The following is a 25,627-nucleotide window of genomic DNA, read 5'->3' as shown; positions in this document are numbered from 1 at the left end:
TGGGATTACACTTTCTCAGTGAAGTACAGATTCCAGTACTTTTATAAGGTCATGTGGAGCACAGTGGTGTAGTGGCTAGCATGCTGGCCTCTCACGCCAAAGGCCCGGGTTCGAATCCCAGTGGAGGCAACAAACATTTGTGACCTAGGTCTCATACTGTGTTGTGCCCCTGGGCAAGGCACTTCGCCTACATGAGAAGTGGATGTACGGACATATACGGTCGCACAAAGCGTTTAGTAGCGGCTTTGAAAGTACAATTCCATCAGGGTAATAATGTAACGCCAGAGAACAGCATGGTGTTGGATCCCAGGCACAAAAATTATTATTATTATAATTATGGCCCATTCGGAATTCCATCCCACACTCTCTGAGTCATTCACCTAATTGCCAGTACACAGAGTCAGAGATCTAACCCACTCAGCCACATATTGAGGTAGCAGTGGCTGTACTTTACTGAGAATGTGTAATCCCAAATATGACATGTTACATCAAGTTGTGAGTTTCAGTTTTAGGGTGCAGTTTTTTATCTTATACTACATGCACCAGTTGTTATGTGCACTATGACTCACTTCATATTGACCAGTCAAGAGATAACTTATGTAACCAATTCAGTGCCAAATAGATAATCAATGTTCCACAACATGAGCTCACTTGACCTTCAATCAGGTGAGTTTAAATTGAAATTGGATATGCAATTCCATAAAACTTGGTCAGCAAGTTTTACCAACACTGTAAGCGCTTTGTGTGTCTCCGGTAAAACAAACTTTCTTCAGAGCTTGAGGATGACCTTGGCAGGATGGGTCAATATGTAGAAAATATACCCAGGGTTATGACATACCAGATATATCACTGTACTGAAGAATTGATTTAATAAATAGAGTGCGGCTGCAGCAATGCCAACATTCAAATTCAGGTAAAGCTTTAAAGATCTGCCTTAACATGGAGATGCTGAATCACGATTTACAAAATGGAGTATTTCCAAGAGGCAAGTTTGTTTACCACTGCTTTGAACTAGGGGTGAAACGGTATACCGCGGTATTAGAATGGCGGTATTTTGCCTTTGGTTCGATATACCATAATGCAATCCAAAAATTCGGTAGTTTCGGTTTTCATACCGTCATTTTATTAACCTTTTCAAACCTTTTCTAAAATGTCTGTTCTTCTATCTAGTCATGAAATGACTTATTTTGAATGAACAAAACTAAGATTATGGTTATATTTTTCCATGTTATTAACAATGAAAGGTTTGACTCTTGTTGTCAATTTACTGCATTATGATCATATCTCATATACCAAACTGAACTGAATTCCTTGTACCGCAATTTGTACCGTAATGTGGTAAGAGCATTCGGTTTCACCCCTACTTTGAACAGGTTTCAGTCATGTCTCCGTGTGTCAACTTGCCGAAAGTGTTTCAGGTCTCGGACAAACCTACTAACAAAATCAAGCTGAACCTGGTTCCAGCTCACAATCCAAGGTCTCTGGTGTGCCTATGACAGGCAACTCCTCCAACAAATTTACATCATCCTGGACAACTGGGCCATCCATGCCTGCTGCATGAGGAAATATATCAGATACAGTAACAACAAAATACGTATTTAAGATTGCAGAGTTTAACACTTTAATACCACTCCATATAATAGCATAGGTAGGAATATACAGTAATGTTAACATTAGCAACTACAAGCTAAGATGGTGCAGCAATCCTAACATTTTCCCCAGCACTCTCTGCTGAATGCACTTCCCACTGGCAGTATAAAGGGACTACTCTCTAAGATCTATAGATGATATTGGGCTAAGTAGTGCTATCAGTATACTGTAACAATCAACAGCTTACCCTGTCTCAATAATTATTGCCACACAACATGAAATTTTTATCAACAAATTCAGATATGCATCAACTGAAAGTCTATTTCAAAACAATATACTGAATTTTCAATGTTTTCAGATTTGAATGAATGATCAATTCCAAACCATGGCTATAAAACCGAGACAAAGGTGAATATGATGTCATTTACTTCTTTACACTAGCAAATGCTGTCTATGTCCTTACATACTGACCAGTATATAGGGACTTGTACCCAACAGAGGAGCCAGGAAAATGGCCGCCACACCTAAAAGCAAATTTGAAAGGTTATATGTATATATAACGTTAAAACAAACCCAAACCATTAGTGTTCTCTTTATAATGTAGGTCAAGACCACGGACGGTGAATATCGTCGGATCTGGTTTGCCACAGGTTCAACACTCTTAAACCCAACAGTAAAACACACACACCACTCCGGAATGATTCCTGTAAACCTCTCAGCCAATCAAATATGTATGTGACCAAAATCGAGCCAATCAACAGCAAGGGAATATTTGACTGTCATTAATATTACTCTTATAATACATTCAAGAAATGACACTCAACTTTCCACTGTAACTGCTGAAGGCCCTGAGTTTGACAGTTCGCATACTGATAGGCCATATCTTGAGCATTAATAATGTGCCTGTCTTCTATTTCAAATGATGGACCCTCATAAGGGCTTATCCAATTCAACCTCTCTTTTCTATGCTGACAACCTCCAGTTTCCATAGTGACCAGCATCAGTTGCCAGGGGTTACATAAGGTGGTGATTTGTGATGTATATATGGATGATGAGAGGCAATTAGTCCGTCTCCAGCTAGTCCCTCAAACTTTTCTTATTGCTAAATTGAATTTATTAATCTAACTTTGCAAGTGACAGACACAACATGATTATAAAATGTGTATTCTGCCCATCCAATTTCATTCATAAAGGCTTTGAATTTAAAATTTGTTGTACCCAAATATGTATCAAGTTAACATATGAGCTATAAGGGGAGGCCGCTATAAGATAAAGAAAATAACATCTTTACTTTTCAGACAGTCACCTCACTGTAATACAAACAAATGGCTGCACCTTCAGTAACAAAAATTGCAGTCCTTAGAGACATCTGAACTCACTACACTTAAAACAGTTCACCCTAGCTTGACAAATGTATCAAAAATACTTTTCAAATTGTCATTAAATATATTCATGCTATCACAAGTAGATTTTCAACACACATTTAAATAGTACACTTTAATATGTGTACAGCGTACTTTAAATATCAGAGATGTTCTTACCACTAAATGTTTAAATCCATAAACTGAAGAGTTCTATTTCACACAAGTGTTCTGACCATGACATAATTATATTGGTTTCAAACATTGTAACTAAATGTGTATTCTTGTGGCCTGGTGGTAGTCCAGTACTGTATTATTCAGTACAAGAATATCAATCCAATGTGTCTCCCTGCACTGAAGTCATTCCCAAGTAAATTATCCAAAAACAATGGAGTTATCTCCCCTGAATCATTAGGATTACCAAATGAAAGAAATGTTTGTAAGAATAGTTTGTCATGTTATGAAAATGAAGATAAAACTGTCAATTCTAAGATTGACCAGATTAAAATATTTACCAAGATCAATATATATTCAGATGAGAAAAACATCATAACCATCAAAGCTTACAGCAGCTGTAATGAATGTTTCATACTGTAGAGCTAAAATGGACCTATATTACATGCAGAAAGGTCTTATGAAATAGGTAGTAAACAGGTTTATTTACTGTACATTCTAAAGCCATGATCAGTAGTATGGGCTACATGGTACAAGAGGCAAGAAATTTACAATTGTAGTTAAATATCAAAGCAGGGAGACAAAGATCAGGTAAAGCTCTTGGTTTATACAGATAATGCTTTGCTGTGAGTTTGACAACATCCCATAAAATATACCCTGACTGAGGTGGCTCCCGGAACATCACCTGTTTTCAAGAAAGTGATGAAATAACTTTCAAAACTCCAATACTTGAACACAGTCTCTGAGCACTTAGAGAAGAGTAAGTCTGCATATAGGCCATAGATTTCACTGATTGAGCGAGATGATGATGAACACATTGTTTGTCTGTAATATTCTCAATTTGACATTTAACCTGTATACACTTAACAGTTCTAAGGGAAACACCTCCATCCTCTCACAGGTGAGAGTCAGCTGGTGGTTTGTTTCCTCGTGATTTCCCACATGGGTACCAGGTGAAGCCCATTTCCCACATGGGTACCAGGTGAAGCCCATTTCCCACATGGGTACCAGGTAAAGCCCATTCCCCACATGGGTACCAGGTGAAGCCCAGGTGAAGCCCATTTCCCACATGGGTACCAGGTGAAGCCCATTTCCCACATGGGTACCAGGTGAAGCCCATTTCCCCACATGGGTACCAGGTGAAGCCCATTCCCCACATGGGTACCAGGTGAAGCCCATTTCCCACATGGGTACCAGGTGAAGCCCATGAAGCCCATTCCCCACATGGGTACCAGGTGAAGCCCATTTCCCACATGGGTACCAGGTGAAGCCCATGGGTGCCAGGTGAAGCCCCACATGGGTACCAGGTGAAGCCCATTTCCCACATGGGTACCAGGTGAAGCCATTTCCCACATGGGTACCAGGTGAAGCCCATTTCCCACATGGGCCCACCAGGTGAAGCCATTTCCCACATGGGCACCAGGTGAAGCCCATTCCCACATGGGTACCAGGTGAAGCCCATTTCCCACATTACCAGGTGAAGCCCATTTCCCACATGGGTACCAGGTGAAGCCCATTCCCCCATGGGTACCAGGTGAAGCCCATTCCCACATGGGTGCCAGGTGAAGCCCATTTCCCACCAGGTGAAGCCCATTTCCCACATGGGTACCAGGTGAAGCCATTCCCCATGGGTCCCACATGGGTACCAGGTGAAGCCCATTTCCCACATGGGTACCAGGTGAAGCCCATTTCCCACATGGGTACCAGGTGAAGCCCATTTCCCACATGGGTACCAGGTGAAGCCCATTTCCCACATGGGTACCAGGTGAAGCCCATTTCCCACATGGGTACCAGGTGAAGCCCATTTCCCACATGGGTACCAGGTGAAGCCCATTTCCCACATGGGTACCAGGTGAAGCCCATTTCCCACATGGGTACCAGGTGAAGCCCATTTCCCACATGGGCCCAGCCCATTCCCACATGGGTACCCAGGTGCTTCCACATGGGTGCCAGGTGAAGCCCATTTCCCACATGGGTACCAGGTGAAGCCCATTTCCCACATGGGTACCAGGTGAAGCCCATTTCCCACATGGGTACCAGGTGAAGCCCATTTCCCACATGGGTACCAGGTGAAGCCCATTTCCCACATGGGTACCAGGTGAAGCCCATGCCCCACATGGGTACCAGGTGAAGCCCATTTCTGGTGTTCTCTGACTGAAGCAGTGTTAAAAGTGGTGTAAACCAAACTGACTCACTCATGGTTGTACCTCATCTTGCAGCCATACAGGTGATGTTCAGGGTGATGCCTCTCCTTTCCCAAGCCCTGTTAACCCTCTACATGCTAAAGAAGGAGTCACATGTTATTATGCTATGATATCCTGAATGCCATGATTCCTCTGTTGCTGCATCACTCACAAACCTACACAATCCATGGTTTTACTTCACGACACTGAAAGCTGAAAGTGACTGTGAGAATATATCTGACAATGAAAATATCTCCAACATGACTGGACATAGGTACTGCCAATTTTTTAGTCTCATGATGTACAATTAGACAAATCAACTCTTATTGATGCAAAACTGATTTGATACCATGTTGATTTGTGTAGCTGCCTTTTGATATAGTCACACTGAAATTGATAAACAAGATGGACTTGTTCTTATTTTAGGTATCAAAATACTCATCTTTCCATACATGATATTATATCTCATGCACTTGTTCAGAATCAGGCAGTTTTTCACAACTAACACTAACAATTAGCAACCCAACAAACTGCGTTTGTAGTATCAGAGACCGACTCTTCCTCTCCTGCAGGAGACTTCACTACATGTGCGTCTCATCAGAGAAGAAATCGATTAATGAAGCCACACCTAATCCTAATTAGAGTAAGAGAAATAATGAAATAATATTACCTTCACTACGCCAAGTCAGACTGTTGTCGCAAGGCAACCGATACTCTTGAGCCAAAATGGTGGCAACGAAACATGCAGTCTGATTCACACACAATTTTAACTTGTACTTCTAATACAAAGCCAGTTGGGCAGTTTTCTGTGTGTTGCTATGTGCAAAAAGCATAAAATTAAACTCTTAATGTCTCACTCTTACGGTTTCCATAACAACAGTAAATAAATCTTATCTTTAATGACACTCATTTCATTTCTGACAATGGAAAATGTCACAGATATTCACAGCCATTGCTTAACAACACAAGTAATTCTGACGAACATGAATGTCCCATCTCTGTAAATTACCCACAGAAATGGCAGATGGACAACAGAGCAAAATCAAAATCACTTGTTTAGAGACACAGGGACAGATAATATAACAATTGCACTATGTTCGAGGGGAAACAGTGACTAATAAACTCATAGTGTTAGTTCACATAAACATCATCGTCTGTGAATCGTCTAAGAATTACTTGAATTACTATTTCATGAAACTTCATATTCTTATTCAGAGTCTGACTTTACATCAGTTTCTAATGGCGATCATGATTGTCCACAAAGAGAAACCTTTAGAGAAAATCAAGCCAAATATCACCCTGTAATTTAGTTCCAAACTATTGGTGTAAAACTTGCATTGGTTGGTGTAATTCTTTATAGACAACAGTCATGTTCTTCACCAAGGATAACAGTCAATGGTATTAATATGTCATCTAACAAAATAAACTTGCATCCAACTGGATGATTTGTCAGCACGACAGATGGCCTCTGGCCGATCAGTGTCACAGAACCAACATGAAGGTGACAATACACTGACATGGCTACCAGGAAATATACAGGAGAAAATATACAGAAAGCACTACATGTGTCAGGCAAGAAAGTGAAAAGCCAAGAAACTAGTCTAACAAGCACTTGAATGTACCCTTGCTCTGACACGTACATGGAGAACGAAGGGCTATACCTACAAAGCAAAAATCTACACGTCTCCCATGGTCCTGTGTCCGACATTCAAAAAAAAACACGATCCAGTTTTGCTGGTGATTGAGTTGAAACAATGCGTACTGAACAGAGTCAGGATCATGCATGTCCAACTGCCATATTTGTTACAGATGAGTCAGTTTCTATAAATGGAAATGTAGGATGGTGGACTGATAAGTCCCTTGTCTGCTAGAACACAGGAGCTGATGTTTAGTAACGAGGATAGCAATGATGCTGAGGGGAGGAGGACTCGATATTAAGACTCTTCAGGATGCCGAATGGGTCCATCTCCATCTCGGTGCCTGGAGTGATGAAGCCAGATGGAGTTCGGGGAGTTTGAGGTTCGATCAAAGGAGATGTGTCCATATTTGACCCATTTCTTGAGACTGGGGCAGGAGGCAATGGTGGCTTCCTGAGGACTCCTGCATATGACAACTTTTCTCCATTCTGACTGCCAGCAGATGATGGTTCTGCACCTTTGTCTGACAGGTCCTGTCCATTGTTCAAGTTGAGCTGGAGTTTAGTCAGTGAGGACAAGCGACTCTGACCATTGAGTTCCCCAGGCTTGTTTTTCGGCAGTGGTTCCTCTTCCTCTTTTTTCTCCTCAATGCTTTCTTCAATCATCCTCACCAAGTCTGTGATCTCGGTAGGAGTTGGCAGGTCATCGCTGAACTGACGACTGAACCCCGTTTTCAGTTTCAATTGCTTTCTTGCTTGTTTCTTATTTGAAACAATATTTAGGTTGTCTCTGTTGTTAATCTTCTCAACTTTGTTGTTGTCTGGCATTTTCCCATAGTTTGCAGGACTGTAGGGTCTCTCTGACAGTGGGGTCGACCTCCTCTCTTCCCGCCTGTCCTCAGGGGGTGGAGTGGTGGGTGTGCTACTCTTTGACCCCACTTCTTTCCCTTCTGTGTTCAGGAGGTGAGCAGGCACGTGTTTGACTCCTGGCATCAGCTGAATCTTCTGCCCCAACACAGACGGCGATGACCGATCCTCTGATCTGCTCCTCATCTCAGCATCTTCCATTGGTGTTGGAGTGGACACATTAGAATTGGAGCCAGATGAAGGCCCTGAGCTCTGACCTCGCTCTCCTGCCTGAGGCCCCGAGGGGTGACCATAGGGCAATACTGGACCATAGGGAGCAAAGCGGGGGCCTTGAGGCATGAATGGAGGCTGATGAACAGACAGTCTGTGGGGGTGCTGTTCATCCCCGATGTAGAAGTACGGATGATGCTGGAACATGGGATGGTGGTAATATGGTGGATAAGACATCGGCATCCGAGGCGGCAGATACACCATCATGCGACCTTTAGGCTGCTTGTAGAATGCCTTCATGTGGGATGGAGGATGATCCCCTTGTTTGGCTCCATCTGGTGAGTTCTTGCCATGCTCAGGCCGACCACGCATGCCGTGATTGGCTGGGGGCATGGGTGTAGCTCTGGTTGTGACCGTCTTGGGTGAACTGGACCTTCCACTGACTGGGCTCCCTTGACGGTGTGGGATGTACGGCCGGTAGACCATGGGGCTGAAGAAGCCGGGGTGGTACATGGGCATCGGATAGTACGGCATCACTGGAGGCTGGTACATCTGTAACAGGGCACAGGGAACAATGTAAGGCTGGGTGAGTGGGTAAGTGGGTGCTTGAGTGTCAGATAGTGGGTGAGATTGTGAGTGTCAGATAGTGGATGAGGTAGAGCAGGTCAGATAGTGGGTGAAATAGTGAGTGTCAGATAGTGGGTGAGATAGTGAATGTTATAGAATGGAAAACATTGCATGTCAGATAGTGGGTGAGATTGTGAGTGTACAATATCGGTGAGATCGTGTTGCATAGTAGATGTCAGATAGCGGGTGAGATTGTGAGTGTACATTGGTGAGATCGTGGGTGGCATACTGCATGTCAGATAGTGGGTGAGATTGTGAGGGTACAATATGGGTGAGAACGTGAGTGCACAGTGTAAGACAGTGATTGTGAGTTAGTGGATGAGCAGTGGGGTAAGATATTGGAACATTATCAACAATGATAATAATTCTTAGAATACTACCTCTAACACTCGATTGCCTTTTTAGTGAAACTTGTTTCTGAATCTACAGGTTTAGCTTGAATACAATTTCTGAAGTCCATGGTTTTGCGTTGTCTTTCTTGCAATACATTTGGAATGCAAACTTATATTGACAATGCCAGCAAGTAAACAAATATTGCAAAACCAGATCAGTAATTTTCTATTAGCATCAGTGAAAATATAGGGATGGCTCAAACAAAATAAAGCCAGACTGCATGTCTGTACCAACCGGCTGGATGACAGAGTGTCCATAAGACGTTGTCATGGGATGGTATGGACTGAGGTGCTGCCAGGGCATGTTGTGGGGCATCCCTTGGAGGAACTGGCCTGCTGCGTCTGCTGCTGACTGGGAGCTGTGGAACAAACGATTCGGGACAAACTCTGGAGCCAGGGGATTCAGGACATAGGTCTTGGTCATTTCCGCACCATCCAGTTGTGAGCGAAGACTCGTCCATGTCATGCCATGGAAGCTGCTGCTGTTGTTGCAGATCTCCAGATAGTACTCCCACACTTTCCTGTGGAGAGCAACATGGGATAGTGAGCACAGCATGGACGTTCTGACAAACCTGAAGATGGTGTTGGATGCTTGCATTTCAAAATACAAACCAAACACTGTGGCCATATCACTGAAATATTGGCATCTGTCAGAATGACAGTGCCTCTGGGACGTGCTATTAGGTATAGCCTTTTTAAAACAAGAGTCATCAGAAGATGACATATCCCCCCGGCCCACACTTATTTGAAAGAACAAATTATCTGACAGTTACTTAAAATCCAACTGACGTTTTTTTAAACTAAGTCCAAATCGTTTCCATGGAAATCATGAGACATATAAATGCCAAAAATCTGTAAATAGCAAAAGGCACCATTTCAAAATTTGCCTAATATATCTGCCAAGTTCTGCTGAAAGATACTGAATGCTTTTCGAGTTGTGCACCGCAAATGAAGCCCACCCCTCCCTTTTGGGACTAAGTCCTAATCATTTCCATAGAAACCGGAAAAATAAATATGCCAAAATTCTGCCAAATAGCAAAAGGCACCACTTTGGCATCTGCCTCACATATCTGCCAAATTTTGCTGAAAGTTTTCCAGTTGTGCTCCGGAAACGAAACCCACCCCTCCCTTTTGGGACTAAGGCCGAATCGTTTCCATGGAAACCGAGAAAATAATAAATCACAAAAATCTGCAAATAGCAAAAGGCACCAATCTGGGATCTGCCTCACATATCTGCCAAGTTTTGCTGAGAGATATTAAGAAGTTTTCCAGTTGTGCTCCGGAAACGAAACCCACCCCTCCCTTTTGGGACTAAGGCCGAATCGTTTCCATGGAAACCAGGAAAAATAAAAATGTCAAAAATCTGCAAATAGCAAAAGGCACCACTTAAGGTTGTGTTTGATATATCTACCAAGTTTTGTTGAACAATATTGAAAAAATAATAACTTCTGAGACTACTTACTTAATCATGAACATACCACGAAATGTAGACAACAATCAGTTACATGCTTTCATGCAATAATACAACACAAGCCCTGTCTGTTCTATAATTAACCAATAGTGAGAGTAATCTTACATTTTTCTTATTTATGGATAAAATATATATAATTTTATTGGTTTAATTAGCTGATCATAACCCTCAGAATCACTTGTAATATATTTTTTCCTTTATATACCTGCACTTGCCAACAAGGCAGAGGGAAACTGGATCGCCAACAACAACGACGAGAGACTGAGCTCGCGTGATTGCTGTATTGAGGAGCTTCACATTCGATAGGAAGCCATAGTCCATCAGGTCCTCAACACTTGTGTCTGAACGGCAAGAGTGGCGTGTCCGTACAGTGCTCAAGATGATCACACGATACTGTTTGCCTGAATAACAAGAATCAATATCAACAAAACGTTGGTACAAAAGATGAAAAGCAGTTTCCACTTAAGCATGTTTCAAGCTTTAGCACTCAAGGCATTCTGCGTGAAAGGAGCAAGATTTTTATGAACAAGACTCAACATTAGAAGCGTTAGAAGCTGATGCCATTCCTACATTGGGTCAGCCATCATATTCAGAGGACGAGTAGGAATTTCTCATTTCTGGAAGGCTTTCTTTTATACCCCATAAGAAATTGGTGATTGAAAAGGTAAGAAATTGTGGAATGAACTTTTACATGAGGGTGCTTTTATGAAAGATTAGACAGCTGCAGATGTCAACTTTTCATGCCTTACTCCATATCACAACATTAGTGAAAGTCAAGGTGAGCTGGAGCTGATCCTTACCCTGCACGTTGAGCACTCGCTCCACAGAAATATTGTACATCTTCTTCTTCCTCATCTCTGCTCGGATACGGATAACCTAAAGTTTAGAAACGAGTCAAGTATTCTTTAGACTTTTCGTATTATGCTGCTTTCATCATAACACCAGCAATATCATGGAGTGATATAACAAGCTTCACACGTCATCTTTGTGTAAATTCAGGTTTTTAAACGCAAAAATGTTTACACTATTTACTTTCAAATGGTATTTGTCCATGTTTTTTTCTTCAAATAAGTTAGCTTTAGTCAAGCCATTTGCCACAAGCAAGCCTTGGCTGAAAAATAATTTATAGTTTGCATGAAAGAATTTAGAGGTATAATTTTGCTTCAAGCTACCGTTAATATCAAATCCTGACTGTATTTCAATTTCACAACTTAAACTAGCTCACCTGGTCTGAGTAAGGAGCTACAACTCCGATGCCACCCTCCTCAATGGGTCCCCAGTCTTCAGGCCACTTCTTCACCAGTTCATCAACTCTTTCAACAATTTCATACACCTGTATGTATAAAAATATAGACAATATTTAACACTATCTGTCAACTGTCTGTAAAGTAAATTTACCATATTTTGCAAATGATAAATTTTCTAGTTACCCACTAGTTATCTCCCTTGTCTCACCTCTGAGTTGTTGTAGAAGCCGGTGCTGTTGGCATGCTGGATCTCTTCCCCTTTTGCAGCGTAGAATGTCAGTGGGTAGTGGCTGTTGTGAGCTGTCAGCTTCCCACTGGCGATCAGCTTATTGTCGTAGAACAGCTCGGATGTGAAGTCCACTATGGCTGAGTGTGACCTATAGTTTTCACACAGCATGATCTTACAGGCGGAATCGGCTGGGTAGAGCTCGTACAGACGCTCCAGGAGGGAGGAGTGGAAACCCTGCTGCCGAGTGTAGTCCGAGTACACCTCAGGACTTAGCTGCAACAGTTATATTGTGTGTTGAGTTTTACATTTATTTTAGGAATTCCCTTACCATGTCTGACTTTGAGTTACTTAGCGTGTGAAGACTTAGTGAGTTAGAGGTTAAGACATAAAGCAAAGAACTTAGCATACAACAGACTTAGCAGCTGAGTGATTTAGCAAGTGGCTTACTGACTGCAAGACTAAGTGATTAAAGAATATTTGTTTGACGTTTTGTGTGAAAAACTTAATGAATGACTTAATGTGAGAAGTAAATAGTAATTTAAAAGAGCAAATGAAAGATTTTTGGTGCATTAAAGACTAGGCAAGTGACTTGGTGTGTAAAATATCAGCAACCAACTAAACAAGTGTAGTGACTTAGTGAAAGATGTAACAAGTGACTTGGTGTGTGAAATATCAGCAACCAACTAAACAAGTGTAGTGACTTAGTGAAAGATGTAACAAGTGACTTGGTGTGTGAAATATCAGCAACCAACTAAACAAGTGTAGTGAAGTAGTGAAAGATGTAACAAGTGACTTGGTGTGTGAAATATCAGCAACCAACTAAACAAGTGTAGTGAAGTAGTGAAAGATGTAACAAGTGACTTGGTGTGTGAAATATCAGCAACCAACTAAACAAGTGTAGTGACTTAGTGAAAGATGTAACAAGTGACTTGGTGTGTGAAATATCAGCAACCAACTAAACAAGTGTAGTGACTTAGTGAAAGATGTAACAAGTGACTTGGTGTGTGAAATATCAGCAACCAACTAAACAAGTGTAGTGACTTAGTGAAAGATGTAACAAGTGACTTGGTGTGTGAAATATCAGCAACCAACTAAACAAGTGTAGTGAAGTAGTGAAAGATGTAACAAGTGACTTGGTGTGTGAAATATCAGCAACCAACTAAACAAGTGTAGTGACTTAGTGAAAGATGTAACAAGTGACTTGGTGTGTGAAATATCAGCAACCAACTAAACAAGTGTATTGACTTAGTGAAAGATGTAACAAGTGACTTGGTGTGTGAAATATCAGCAACCAACTAAACAAGTGTAGTGAAGTAGTGAAAGATGTAACAAGTGACTTGGTGTGTGAAATAGCAACCAACTAAACAAGTGTAGTGACTTAGTGAAAGATGTAACAAGTGACTTGGTGTGTGAAATATCAGCAACCAACTAAAACAAGTGTAGTGACTTAGTGAAAGATGTAACAAGTGACTTGGTGTGTGAAATATCAGCAACCAACTAAACAAGTGTATTGACTTAGTGAAAGATGTAACAAGTGACTTGGTGTGTGAAATATCAGCAACCAACTAAACAAGTGTAGTGACTTAGTGAAAGATGTAACAAGTGACTTGGTGTGTGAAATATCAGCAACCAACTAAACAAGTGTAGTGACTTAGTGAAAGATGTAACAAGTGACTTGGTGTGTGAAATATCAGCAACCAAACTAAACAAGTGTAGTGACTTAGTGAAAGATGTAACAAGTGACTTGGTGTGTGAAATATCAGCAACCAACTAAACAAGTGTAGTGAGATGTCTTAGTGAAAGATGTAACAAGTGACTTGGTGTGTGAAATATCAGCAACCAACTAAACAAGTGTAGTGACTTAGTGAAAGATGTAACAAGTGACTTGGTGTGTGAAATATCAGCAACCAACTAAACAAGTGTAGTGAAGTAGTGAAAGATGTAACAAGTGACTTGGTGTGTGAAATATCAGCAACCAACTAAACAAGTGTAGTGAAGTAGTGAAAGATGTAACAAGTGACTTGGTGTGTGAAATATCAGCAACCAACTAAACAAGTGTAGTGACTTAGTGAAAGATGTAACAAGTGACTTGGTGTGTGAAATATCAGCAACCAACTAAACAAGTGTAGTGACTTAGTGAAAGATGTAACAAGTGACTTGGTGTGTGAAATATCAGCAACCAACTAAACAAGTGTAGTGACTTAGTGAAAGATGTAACAAGTGACTTGGTGTGTGAAATATCAGCAACCAACTAAACAAGTGTAGTGACTTAGTGAAAGATGTAACAAGTGACTTGGTGTGTGAAATATCAGCAACCAACTAAACAAGTGTAGTGAAGTAGTGAAAGATGTAACAAGTGACTTGGTGTGTGAAATATCAGCAAACAATCAAACAAGTGTAGTGACTTAGTGAAAGATGTAACAAGTGACTTGGTGTGTGAAATATCAGCAACCAACTAAACAAAGTGTAGTGACTTAGTGAAAGATGTAACAAGTGACTTGGTGTGTGAAATATCAGCAACCAACTAAACAAGTGTAGTGAAGTAGTGAAAGATGTAACAAGTGACTTGGTGTGTGAAATATCAGCAACCAACTAAACAAATGTAGTGACTTAGTGAAAGATGTAACAAGTGACTTGGTGTGTGAAATAATATCCAGCAACCAACTATTGAACAAGTGTAGTGACTTAGTGAAAGATGTAACAAGTGACTTGGTGTGTGAAATATCAGCAACCAACTAAACAAGTGTAGAAAACTTGGTGTGTGTCAGCCAACCAACTAGAAGCAAGTGAGTGGAAGTAGTGAAGATGTAACAAGTGTGTGAAATATCAGCAACCAACAAACAAGTGTAAGTGAAGTAGTGAAAGAAACAGAGTGACTTGATGAGTGAAGATGTAACAAGTGACTTGGTGTGTGAAATATCAGCAACCAACTAAACAAGTGTAGTGAAGTAGTGAAAGATGTAACAAGTGACTTGGTGTGTGAAATATCAGCAACCAACTAAACAAGTGTAGTGAAGTAGTGAAAGATGTAACAAGTGACTCGGTGTGGAAGAGACTTAGTGGGTAACAAACCTGCATGTGATCCCCAGCCAGTACAATCCTGGTGGATTCTCCTGCCATGGAGAGAGGGATGAGAGTCTCACTCTCCAGAGCCTGTGCTGCCTCGTCTATGAAGATGTGGGTGAAGAAGCCTGTGGGCACAGAGAACAAACCTCACCATTTAGCAATACTCACCTGTGATAAATATTGATGCAGAGACATTGAGAAGCAGAAACATTCACTCAGATCACGACATATAGTGAGTGAGTGGATGAGTGAGTGAGTGAGTGAGTGAGTGAGTTTTACACCGCACTCAGCAATATTCCAGCTATGTGGTCTATAAATAATCGAGTCTGGACCAGACAAACCAGTGATCAACAGCACGAGCATCGATCTATGCAATTGGGGTACAATGACATTTGTCAACCAAGTCAGCAAGCCTGACCACTCGATCTCTTTTGTCGCCTCTTGAGACAAGCATGAGTTACTGAAGACCAATTCCAACCCGGATCTGCACAGGTCAAGTAAGTAATAACACAGCTCAATCACAGCAGCCCATGAGTCAAGTCTGAACAAGGCAAATGGTCATTGGCATATAAACCTGTTATAATATTGTTGTCTTCCGGTGGGGTAGCCAAGTGGTTAAAGCGTTCGCTCATCACACCAAAGCCCTGGGTTCGATCCCCACATGGGTACAATGTGTGAAGAACATTTCCTGTGTCCCCCTGCCGTGATATTGCTGGAATATTGCTAAAAACGGCATAAAACTAAACCCACTCACTGTTGTCTGTCCCTGGGGTTTCCTAGTTGGAACAGGTGCAAGACAACCTGCAGTTGTCATAAGCTGTGACATGGCTGGGTTTATCAAAGCTGTATCAATATCAATAACTTTGTTTTCTGGATACTAACTACTATAGTATACAGCTGTCCCTGAACAACTAAACAGGAATTAAGGACAACCTGATAGTTTTATATTACAATTCATGACATGAAAGATTAACTACAGTAATAAGACCAATTGGGTCTTCCTAACATTTTTGGAGTAGTATATAACATGACAATCTCCTCATTAGCCTGTGAAAACAACTTATTTTCTTTCACATGTAGACAAACATTGCCAAATTGTTTGGGTTGATTGCGAAAGTGCTGCCATATATCCTGCTCACCTGATGGTAGGTCAAGGTCACTGATGTATCGCGATGTGCTGAGTGTGGTGATGACAATCCTGTGTTTCTCGAGGTCCTCCAGCTTGGGATACCGGAACAGCCCCACGGACTTGTCCCACAGACAATAATCCAGGACAATGTCGGACACCGTCTGCACCCATCGCAGTCGGTACAACACACGTAGTGGCTTTGCTTCTGGGTGGTTGTCTTCCACATAAGGATGAAAGAACTCTCGGATGTAGAGATCTGCCGCACTACAAACACAGCCAAAGAACATCAAATGGATTAGTTTCATAACAGCAGGACATCCAACAACCAATAAGTTAACAAAGTGTTGCTTGTTCATTAACAATGACTTACTGCTTGTTATTTAACACACATACCAGCTGAAATATGACTAGAGCTGTAAGTCGAGACAAGCTGTTACAGAAATGAAACTAAAACCCATCTTGGACCTACCAAGATCCACTAACGCCTGCTCTACCCATCTGAGAGTGGCAGCTCACCAACTGGAATTGGTACAGAATGAAATATCCTGGACCTACTGGGACCCACTAACTACAGATGTAGGAAAGGCAGTTCACCTGGTACAGAATGAAACACAGTGTGGACCTACTACAGATCTAGGAGGGACAGTTCACCTGTTGGAGTGGGTACAGAATGAAACACAGTGTGGACCTACTACAGATCTAGGAGGGACAGTTCACCTGTTGGAGTGGGCACAGAATGAAACACAGTGTGGACCTACTGCAGATCTAGGAGGGGCAGTTCACCTGTTGGAGTGGGTACAGAATGAAACACAGTGTGCACCTACTACAGATCTAGGAGGGGCAGTTCACCTGTTGGAGTGGGTACAGATGAGGATCCTTGTGTCCTCCTGCTTGAGAACCTGCTTAGCTGCTTGAGCCATGGTGAATGTTTTCCCTGTCCCAAATGGCCCCACGATGAGGAGTGGCGGCAGTTTGATGTTGAGATCGGTGACTACACCCACTATGGCCTCCTTCTGCTTCACATTTAGCTTGTTGTCCATGTCCCCGTTCCACTGCCTGGAGCACAGTCATTGTGTCAGTAACAGCACAACAACGTCCCAATAAGGTGAGATTTAGGAACTAAAATCAGTTCAGTTTGGGTGATAACTTAATTTTGGAATCATTGTACCCACATACACAGGAGCTGCTTGTTACTTAATACTTAATGAAGTGTAAACAAACATTGAGACAATGTTTGGGAATGATCCTAACTTCAATATTCACAATAAGTAAAATATAGTTGCAAGCAACGATGCGGGCTCTTCGGTTTTAGTTCTATCTAGCCTATTGCGTCTGTCACATATTTGATGAAAGTTTTAACAGTTTTAGTTAATATGAATGATTTCACTGCTAGTCTTTGGAGATACATTACAGCAATCAGTAGTTATAATCGACACTAATAGCCCAATTGTACAGGTACATTTTGGTCGAAATTGGACGGTTGGTTTGAGAGTTACCGGTGTTTGAATTGTATTTGAGGGCAAGAAATCGTCCAAAACGGAGACAGAACACGTTTTTGACAGGTGAGCGGATCTTCCAAATACAGCCGTGGTCACGGGCGTCATGTACCTTTTAAGAAGTTCTGGAGAAGAAATAGTTCCCTCTTTAAAAGGCTGTATCTCAGTTGTTCATGGGTCTACGGTCAAAACAATTAGTGTTCTGGAATCACCAAGACTTCATCTATCATACTGGCACTTTCTGTGCAGAATTTGCACAATGGTTACTGGACATCAGTTATGGAAAGTCAGCTCCACACATTTTGGGAGCAAACTACTCAGAAAACTGCTGAAAAACATGGCCAAAAACTGAAAACAAAAATAACTGCCAAACGGTACAATTCAGCGACTTGACCCGTCCAGGCAAAATTGTTGGGAATTCAATTGTCCATCTGTACAAGAGATTTGGAAGTGTTGGAACAATTAGTTCTTGAGATATTTGCTGTCAAACTTTGAAATTTTGGAATTAATTTTGAATTATCTCCCCTTTGCTATTGCCCCTAGAGATGTTTAAGGGGAATATCTTCACCTCGATTATAATAGGTCTCCTGTGGGCATCTGTGTGATTTTTGTCACAGCTTATTCAGAGCATTGGTTTAGGAGGTATGTTTGGTACGAAAAAATACCGAACCCAGTCAGAGTGGAATAATAAATAATAATAATAATAATAATCTCGAACGATTACAATCAAGGTCTCCTGCCTAGAGGCAATGGGAGCCCTAAAAATAGAAAAACAAAGTTGAAGCAGACCCGCTACAGTTTTGTCTGTTTTTCTATAAGAAATACCAATTCCACCTGTACATAGTTTATACTGTCATTTAAAAGATATCAATTTACTAACAGCCATAGCTGTTTCTTTACTTTGGCCTATATCCAACTTATATGACAGCCATCATCAACAGTTCCAGAGTCTGCCATCACAACAGTACCTGTTTGGAGTCCAAGGGATGGCTGGATCACTCTTGTGAGGAAACACAATGTCCAGCGTAGGCAGTTTATCAACAGCTGAGTGCATTTCACACTTGGAAAGGCGGTTCAGCTGGAACTGCACCTGGAACAACACAGGTTGGACACATATAGAATACTTGGGGAGTGATTTAAAGTCACATAGGCAATATTTCAGCAATGTCATGACTGGGAGACATTTCTAATAAAGTGTACATAATGACATATTGTATATATATATATATATACATAAAATGGCACCTTATTGTGGAGTCAACCTTCACGTCAAACAGGTAATACACCTTTCTCTGTCACATTCTACTCATTTTATCAATGCATTCTTTTAAGTTATTGACCAAGTTTCATAAGAATTACTAAAGCAGAGGCCTGGATTAAACCTTAAATATTTACTTTGTTTACAGTTTCTCTCATTTTTATTTGTTTCAATTTGTAGAAAAATTGATGCATTAAAAATTGGTTGAGAATTATAAAACTCAGATGCTGCTTGTCAATGAGGACTACCATCATTGGATGTGTAATTTTCCTCAACACAACTCAGTAGACTTGGGCTATTGGACTATTATGATCTTCAAAGGCTGTGAGCGAAAAACGCATTGAGGTGTCCCTCCAACCATCTCTACACAACATGCACCTACATCAGCTTGTGATGGCAATACAAGTTACTCCATGGCTTCCCCAGTCATGTGACAAGTGTAGCCCAATCACTGTTGTTCAACCTATTCCTGGTTTGTTCACTAACTGTACCTGAGCCTCAAACTCCTGGTCACATGACAAGTTGAGTTCTTTGATGCAGCGGGCGGAGACTCGCAGGAAGATGAAGTTCTTTCCCTTGTCCTCTATCAATGCTTCGTACACCTACAGAAAGATACACATAGTCTAGATAACATGATTTATGGACAGGCTTTGCTCCTTGTGAGTGAGATTAACCCGATATGAGCAGTAATTCAGCATGTTGGAAGAAGTATTACACAAATCAAATATTCATCGAACTTGGGGAAAAAAAATAATCAGCCAAGGATAACAATTGACTAAAATCTAGCATTTGTGCTATAACAAGTGGGTGCAATCCTGAAGAATGAAACAGATTGGCTCCAGGACACATCTGCCCCTGTGAACCGCTCTTCTGAAAGAATGCTTTTATATTTCAAAACATCTGCAAAACCTCTAAGGATACTAATGTTTTTAGAACTAATAAACTCTTTCAGGATATTAATCCCTTAAACAGATAGTTATATAGTTTGTTTCAACATCAGAACTGCCCTATTTTTCTTAAACAGACAACAACATTTGAAGCCAAACCTGGTCTGTCTGCGCCAGTTTTCCTTCAGCATCAGTGATGGCCGGTGCGATAAGTGCCATCTGGGAGTTCATCAGGATGAGCCGCCCTCCCATAGAGTCCTCAGAGAGGTCATCCTCAAGCTTCATCCTCGCGAACAGCTGTCCATCATGGGCATACTTGGCAGTAGACAGGGCACCCGGCATCAGAAGGAAGCGGTTCACCAGCTGGAGGGATGTCTTTACATTGAATCTGAGAGGAATAATGAGAATGTTGCACAAGTGGTTGGCCACAGCCTGTATTATCAACACTACAGCATGATCTGTAGTGTGGACCAGTCAATAGTGATACTCTTCTAGAAAAGTCTTTCTGTTATATACCCTCATTTTCGTTTGTTGTGGATGGAAAGTGCTAAGGTAGGATCACCAGCATTCATCCCTTAAGAGTGAGTGAGTGAGTATAGTTTTATGCCGCTTTTCGCAATATTCGAGGAATATCACAGCGGGGGACACCAGAAATGGGCTTCACACACTGTACCCATCATCCCTTAGAGAAAACAACAAGAGCAGTTCAAGAGAGTGACAGTCAAAGAAATATCATAAGAGAGCATCTGGGATTCCAACCATGCCAAGTGCATGACTTAAAGGCCCAGCTCTACATATATTATCAGAGTAACATTATTTTTCAGGGCATTATCATTTGCAGAAGCCCGAGGTCTTCTGCAAATGATAATGCCCTGAAAAATAGCATTACCGTTATTATAGCTAAAATGGATAGAATTTTTAATAAAAATGTAATTTTCTGAATTAAATTGATATTTTATACTTATCCTGACTCATGCTTATTGCTTGTCTCCTTCCTCTTGCGAACATTAGTGGAACACTTGTATCTTCTATTGAAGCTCCCTTCAATAAAAACATACATAAAATCACTACTCACCATGAGTTATCCCTCTGGCCGTTTTGGCGGGAAAAGTGGCGCCACCGCTCCCACATGCTTCACTCTCTCCGATTTATGAGCCCGACACTTTAATTTGCAGGGAAATCCAAAAGTGTCTAGCGGGGAGGTTGGGAGGGCTTATCTCATGAGTCAGGATAAGTATAAAATATCAATTTTATTCAGAAAATTACATATTTTTCCTTATCCTGACTCATGCTTAATGCTTGTAGAATCCGTCGGATTTGGAGGCAGGTCAAGTTACTTCTGGATTTCATGTAGTGATTTACGTCTTATATACCCCCCTATGGGAACTTCATGTTGGCACTGCTGTTTTCTCTGCTGCTGCTGTAACCCTGTACTTCCAGCTGTCTCTGACGGGGGGACCACAATAGTTAACTTTTGGTCCTGGCTTCTGTTAACATTTTAAATGGATTTTGCGACTCCATCTCTTGACGCAAGCATCAAGTGGAGAAGCGACCCTTTCCTGTACGAGTATCCTTACAAGTACTGGGTCATATCACTTATGCTAGTCTGTCCTTAGACGTGCATATAGACTCCCAAGCTGAACTCTTCCGAGTGTAGGCTTTATCAAGTCATGTGATAAAAGGGCGAGACTTCGTCTCAACGCCTTTGAGGGACTGTCAACTGTTGTGCAACAACCAGCGGGCCGAAATGGTGAATGCTGGAGACGTCCTCGGTGGCGATGTCCCTCAGGTAATGGTTGGCAAACACCATGTCTGATTTCCAAAAGCAGCCCTCCATTATTGTCCTAATAGAGCAATTCCCATGTAGAGCGAGTGTTGACGCCAGAGCTCTAATCTCGTGTGGGTTGGAGGCTCTTGGAGGATCTAGTCCAGCTGCTTTGTAGGCCCGTAGTATGACAGTTCTGATCCAGATTGATATCGTAGTGCGGGAGATCTCTGTCTGTGGCTCTGTTGATATCGGGATGAAAAGACGCTTGAATTTCCGTCTCCTGATCCTGGATCTTTGTAGGTATACTTTCAATGCTCTCACTGGGCACAAGGATAGATCCTGCGTATCCTGTGGTCCAAGGACGGATGATAATGCTGGGATGTGGAATTGTCTGTCCGGTTGACCTGGCAGTTGATTCTTTGCGATGAAATCCCATCGTAGTCCCATATGCACGGTGTTTTGATTTTCATCAAATCGTGTTCTCTCGTAGTCCAGAGCATGTATTTCTGACATCCTGGCTGCTGTTGCTAGGGCGAGTAGGAACAGCGTCTTTCGCGTCAAGAACTCGAAGGATGTCCTCTCTAATGGTTCGTAGACGTCGCTGGTGAGATCTCGTAGAACTACGTTGAGGTCCCACGCCGTAGCTTTAAATCTCTGTTGTTGGTCCTCCAATTTATAAGAGCGTAGTAAGGCCAGTAACTCTGGTACTTTCGTCAGTTTGGCACCCGTCCTCATGGAGATGACTGAGCTCAATGCCGCTAGGTATGTTGAAAGTGTTGACCGCTTTGTTTGTCGTAGGTGACAAAGGTAGTCCGCCACTTGAGGATGTGTTGCCTTTATGGCTGTAAAGCCTGTCCTCGCAGCGTATGTCTCGAAGCTTCGCCACTTGTCGTCGTACAAGTTGCGCGTAGACTTGCGTAGAGCTAGTGTGACTGCTTTCGCTGCCCTGGCGGAATATCCTCTCTTGTTCAAGCATGCCTTGATACAGTCCACACGTGTAGTCGGAACACCTCTGGGTTGCCGTGCACCTGCTTTGTGTGAGGATGTACTAGTAGATTCATCCACTCTGGTAGTTGTATGAGAATGGGGAACCATATTCTCGCTGGCCAGTAGGGCGCGACTAAAATCAGTTGGAGGTTCCTGGTCTGGCTGATTTTCTGCAACACCCTCGGTATTAGAGGTGGTGGTGGAAACGCGTGGTACGCGTTTAGTCCTTCCCAGGAGATGCTTAGAGCGTCCGTTGCCCATGCTCGTGGATCTGGTATTGGTGAGACGAATGTTATCAGTTGATTGTTGAATCTCGTGGCGAAGAGGTCTATTAGTGGTGCTCCCATCTCTTGTATGATCTGTTTGAAGATCTCTGGGTGTAGCATCCATTCTGTTGAGGATGGCTGCGTTGGACGGGACAGTGCGTCTGCGATCACATTCTTGGCTCCTGGAATGTGGCATGCTCTCATGTGGATGTTCAGGTCATCTGTTATGCCGAACAGTTGAAAGCAGAGGTCAAGGAGGTTCAATGATCTTGTTGATCCTTGCCTGTTGATGTAGAACGCCACTGTGGAGTTGTCTGTATGTACCATCAGATGCGCATCCTGCAGAATGTTGGTCCAGTGGAGTATGGCGTTTACTACTGCTTTCATTTCTAGCATGTTGATGTGCAGAACTTTCTCCTCTTTGGTCCATGTCCCAGCTGACACGTCGTTGTCGAGATGTGCTCCCCAACCTTGGAGTGATGCGTCCATGTAGAGATGCGTCGTGCACTCCGGCTCTGCTAAATAGGTGCCTCCGCAAACATTCGATCTCTGGCGGATCACTGGAGGGAAGAGGGTCATCTGACTCAGGGACTCAGCCGGCTTATCCATGACTTGAACAAGTCGCCTGGATCTGTCTTTTGCATGCCTAAGTACGCAAAAAATATATTTATTAAATTCAAAATTGGTTAAATGCTGACAAAGGTTGCTGCGAGAGCTGGAAGTACATGGTGTTGTGCAGCTAGGGCACAATAAATGAGGGTCTGCAGCAGAGAACCTAAACCTACAACGAGAACAGGTTTTCATGAAATGTAAACAACTGAACAAACACGGACAAAACCGTGCATAAACAGTGAAATTTACGAATTAATTTCAAACCATATTGTTGAAGGATACTCCCTAAACTCCTATAAAGGTAACGTATAGGGTAATAACAAATAAATGAAAGGATAAAATGCCGTATAGAAGACACAGGCGCTCTCCCAACCATCCACTAGGGCGAAGAAGGAGAGAGTGAAGCATGTGGAAGCGGTGGCACCATTTTTCCCGCCAAAACCGCCAGAGGGATAACTCATGGTGAGTAGTGATTTTACGTATGTTTTTATTGAAGGGAGCTTCAAAAGAAGATACAAGTGTTCCACTAATGTTCGCAAGAGGAAGGAGACAAGCAATAAGCATGAGTCAGGATAAGGAAAAATTAAAAACTTACAACGGTATCGGTTTTGAAGCATTTACTGCTAACAACAAACGACGGAGGTCATTGACCCACTTTTTTACAAATATGGAAACGTCATAGAACAAAACAGATGACGTCACTATTGAGCATGATCTCATACGACCTTGACCTTTGCCCATACTACCAGCTGCCATTTTTTTCATTGCTCAACAACATTAGAGTTCCAGTAGATGTTTTCATTGCTGCATGTTGTAATCTATGGTACAATTGTTAAGGTTGGCACCGGCAAGAAAGTGCGTAATGGCAGAGGTACATGTGACGAATTTCAGTCAGAAACTTCATCAATAATGAACCAAAGTTCAAAGGAGCCGTAGGTGATTGAACATCAAGATTTGAGCTACTTATGACGTCACCTAACAATGGGCTTGATAATGGCCCGTCGTCAAGCATTTTGGGGGCATTATCAAGTTAGAGTGGCCCGCTCATTTCTGATAACATGCGGGCATTTTAATGATAATTCTATCTATTTTAGCTGTATACATGTGTAATCTGTTTCAGCAGTGGAGGCATATTTTGATGTATCTCTCCATACCTGCCCTGACTAAGAGGTCCAGTTAGTTACAGAAGTACAGTGGAGGTGTATAGTGAGGAGGGTTGTGGAGACTGACCGGGACACGAAGCTGAGCTGGGCCATCTCCTCCAGGTAGAGCATCTCATGCATCCAGAGGCGGTAGTTCTCCTTGCTGAGGGTCTGGATGATGGTCTCTGACATGGACAGCTTCTCCGGCCGAGGTAATGTGTACTTAGACAGGAGGTTCTTCTCTGTGTCAGAGTACGGGTTGGAACTAAAATAGACAATGATCAAATCATCTAAAAAGTGTGTGAGTGACGTCTAAAGATGCTTTGAATAGTATTTCAGATGTATCATGTGTCCGTTAAAGTTGCAGCGAAGGCCGAAGCTGGATAATTTTAATAAGTCAATTTTGAAACCTACAAGCACCGGTAAGATGACAGGCCAAGGACCAAGGGGTCATGGTTTTAGCCCAATGTCAGCAGATTTTAACATGGCTGAGGGAAATAACTCTGTTCTGTTATTCTATGTTCCTCAGAACATTTACCTGCCTGTGCCCAAATTTTACAATTTTACTAAGCAGCTAACACTGATGCAGGTGCTAAGAACTTTCACAAAGAGAACTGTTTCATAGAAGTATATGCAAGTGACACCTGCTGTCAGAGATTGAATAGTAAAGACCAGAAATAGTTGAGGAATATAAACCTTGGCACTTGTTTTTTGGCAGCTACCCTTTCCACACAATAATAATAATAATAATAATAATAATTGATTTATAGAGCGCCTATTTCCAAAAGATATTGCTCAATGGCGCTATGAAGAGAAAAGATTGTAGACAATGTCTATGGAAAAGAGAGTTTGAACAGATGAGTTTTGAGGGCAGTTTTGAAAGCATCAGCAGATTCTATTTCTTTTAGGGTGAGTGGTAGAATGTTTCAGAGATAGGGGGCTGCAGCAGAGAACGATCTTGATCCCATGGCTGTTTTGACGTGAGGCTGTGTAAGCAGTAGGGAGTTTGACGAGCGGAGCAATCGGCTT

The 25,627-nt window shown here is 42.0% G+C and overlaps 1 protein-coding gene across 3 annotated transcripts in view; it reads right to left on the bottom strand.

Annotated features, from left to right (window-relative positions):
* Positions 1-6,192: 6,192 nt before the first annotated feature.
* LOC124291674 (probable helicase with zinc finger domain) overlaps positions 6,193-25,627 on the bottom strand; it is a 62,317-nt gene continuing 42,882 nt past the window's right edge. For all 3 annotated transcript variants that reach the window (XM_046728722.1, XM_046728724.1, XM_046728725.1), the window contains 13 exons: positions 24,687-24,863; positions 19,983-20,211; positions 19,428-19,538; positions 18,647-18,768; positions 17,032-17,238; positions 16,193-16,446; positions 15,060-15,178; positions 11,967-12,260; positions 11,737-11,844; positions 11,312-11,387; positions 10,717-10,912; positions 9,276-9,561; positions 6,193-8,573 (listed from right to left, as the gene is read on the bottom strand). In XM_046728722.1, the coding sequence (XP_046584678.1) occupies positions 7,197-8,573; positions 9,276-9,561; positions 10,717-10,912; positions 11,312-11,387; positions 11,737-11,844; positions 11,967-12,260; positions 15,060-15,178; positions 16,193-16,446; positions 17,032-17,238; positions 18,647-18,768; positions 19,428-19,538; positions 19,983-20,211; positions 24,687-24,863 (3,556 nt within the window). In that variant the 3' untranslated portion in view covers positions 6,193-7,196. The remainder of the gene's footprint in view (positions 8,574-9,275; positions 9,562-10,716; positions 10,913-11,311; positions 11,388-11,736; positions 11,845-11,966; positions 12,261-15,059; positions 15,179-16,192; positions 16,447-17,031; positions 17,239-18,646; positions 18,769-19,427; positions 19,539-19,982; positions 20,212-24,686; positions 24,864-25,627) is intronic.

The sequence above is a fragment of the Haliotis rubra genome, unplaced genomic scaffold (assembly GCF_003918875.1).
Source record: "Haliotis rubra isolate DU_JTF1 unplaced genomic scaffold, ASM391887v1 Scf5, whole genome shotgun sequence".
NCBI classification, from domain to species: domain Eukaryota; kingdom Metazoa; phylum Mollusca; class Gastropoda; order Lepetellida; family Haliotidae; genus Haliotis; species Haliotis rubra.
This window is presented reverse-complemented; position numbering and strand designations above follow the sequence as displayed.